Below are 1,287 nucleotides of genomic sequence, written 5' to 3' on the forward strand. Positions count from 1 at the left end.
AAAAAAAAGTAATGTAATGTGGAACGATTTTCCGTCATTCGTTCGAAAAATGACACTGAAGCTCGGATCACTTTGACGACAGCAAGTGACAAGCAGCATCTGTCAAATTTTAAATACACACGTTCTTACGGACACAATTATTTTGACGACAGCACGACATCTTGGCTGCAGGACTGCAATTGTCGACGTCGCCAAATTAAATCTATTTCTAATTTTGCCGGCGACAATGAGTAGATGTAGTGCTGCCACTAAAACATGAAATTTAAAAATTTTCTAGGCTTTAACAAGTCTAACGTTATTTAACTAAGAAAAAGGATAAAATAACTTTGCTATTTTTAATGTAATAACAATCGATCATTTTAAACTAATTAATCTACTTTTTTCTCTTTTTTGTACAAAAAATTCCACCAAGAGCAAGATATTTTAATATTATAGAAGTGAAATGTTTAAATGTGGCAACAACGAAATTATGTACTTCCATACCGAACAGCTGTTGTGCTAAAATAAAATCGAATTCTTTTGCTTGTGCTGCACATTATTTATGTTTGGTAAGATTTTCGCCTTTAATTGTAATATTAGTATTTTGTTAACAATTGCCATTATATTTCCAGGTATAACAATGGACTTGGATGAAATTTTAATAGAAGAAGTACGCAATCATCCACTGCTGTACGATCTTGCCCACATGGAGTACAAAAATTTGAGAAGAAAGGATTATGCATGGAAGGAGGTTGCAGCTAATACAAAGTTGAGCGGTAGGTTAAACTATAAAAATAATTAATGAAATTCTGATGCTTAATTGGTTAACAGAACTGGAGTGCAAGAAACGATGGAAGAGCCTCCGCGACTCCTATAAGCGCTGCAAAAGGATGGATCAACTCGCTTCCGGCAGTAGTGCTGAAACACCAAGGAAAAAATGGAGATACTTCGAATCACTATCATTTTTGGAAAATGTATCGAATTCCAGGCGGTAAGTGATATTAAATAAGCACGCAGATATACTGCAGATCTAGGGTACGTTTTAATTATATGTACAACGATGTTGGGTCGCTGTGCCCAAACGTGTGACCCGAATCGAAAAACTTTTATACATACTTCTAGACAAGTTTCTACACTTTATTTAAAAATAATAATTTACTATATCTCTGCACTAATTTATTAATAATTTTGGTTTGAATTATGGTCCCCAATCTCCCCTATTTTCAAACAGCTTCCAAGGGGCCCCACCCCAAAATCGTTGTACAAATTACTAAAAATTGCATCACATTTATTTTAAATTGTATTTTT

The 1,287-nt window shown here is 34.1% G+C and overlaps 1 protein-coding gene across 1 annotated transcript in view; it reads left to right on the forward strand.

Moving 5' to 3' along the window:
* The first annotated feature begins 213 nt into the window (after window positions 1-213).
* Window positions 214-1,287, forward strand: part of LOC118734406 (transcription factor Adf-1-like) — a 17,747-nt gene continuing 16,673 nt past the window's right edge. Inside the window, exons 1-3 of the mRNA XM_036464133.1 lie at window positions 214-548; window positions 612-755; window positions 811-970. Of these exons, the coding sequence (XP_036320026.1) occupies window positions 542-548; window positions 612-755; window positions 811-970 (311 nt within the window). The 5' untranslated portion in view covers window positions 214-541. The remainder of the gene's footprint in view (window positions 549-611; window positions 756-810; window positions 971-1,287) is intronic.

The sequence above is a fragment of the Rhagoletis pomonella genome, unplaced genomic scaffold (assembly GCF_013731165.1).
Source record: "Rhagoletis pomonella isolate Grant_MI unplaced genomic scaffold, Rhpom_1.0 Rhpom_scaffold_00001, whole genome shotgun sequence".
Taxonomy (NCBI): domain Eukaryota; kingdom Metazoa; phylum Arthropoda; class Insecta; order Diptera; family Tephritidae; genus Rhagoletis; species Rhagoletis pomonella.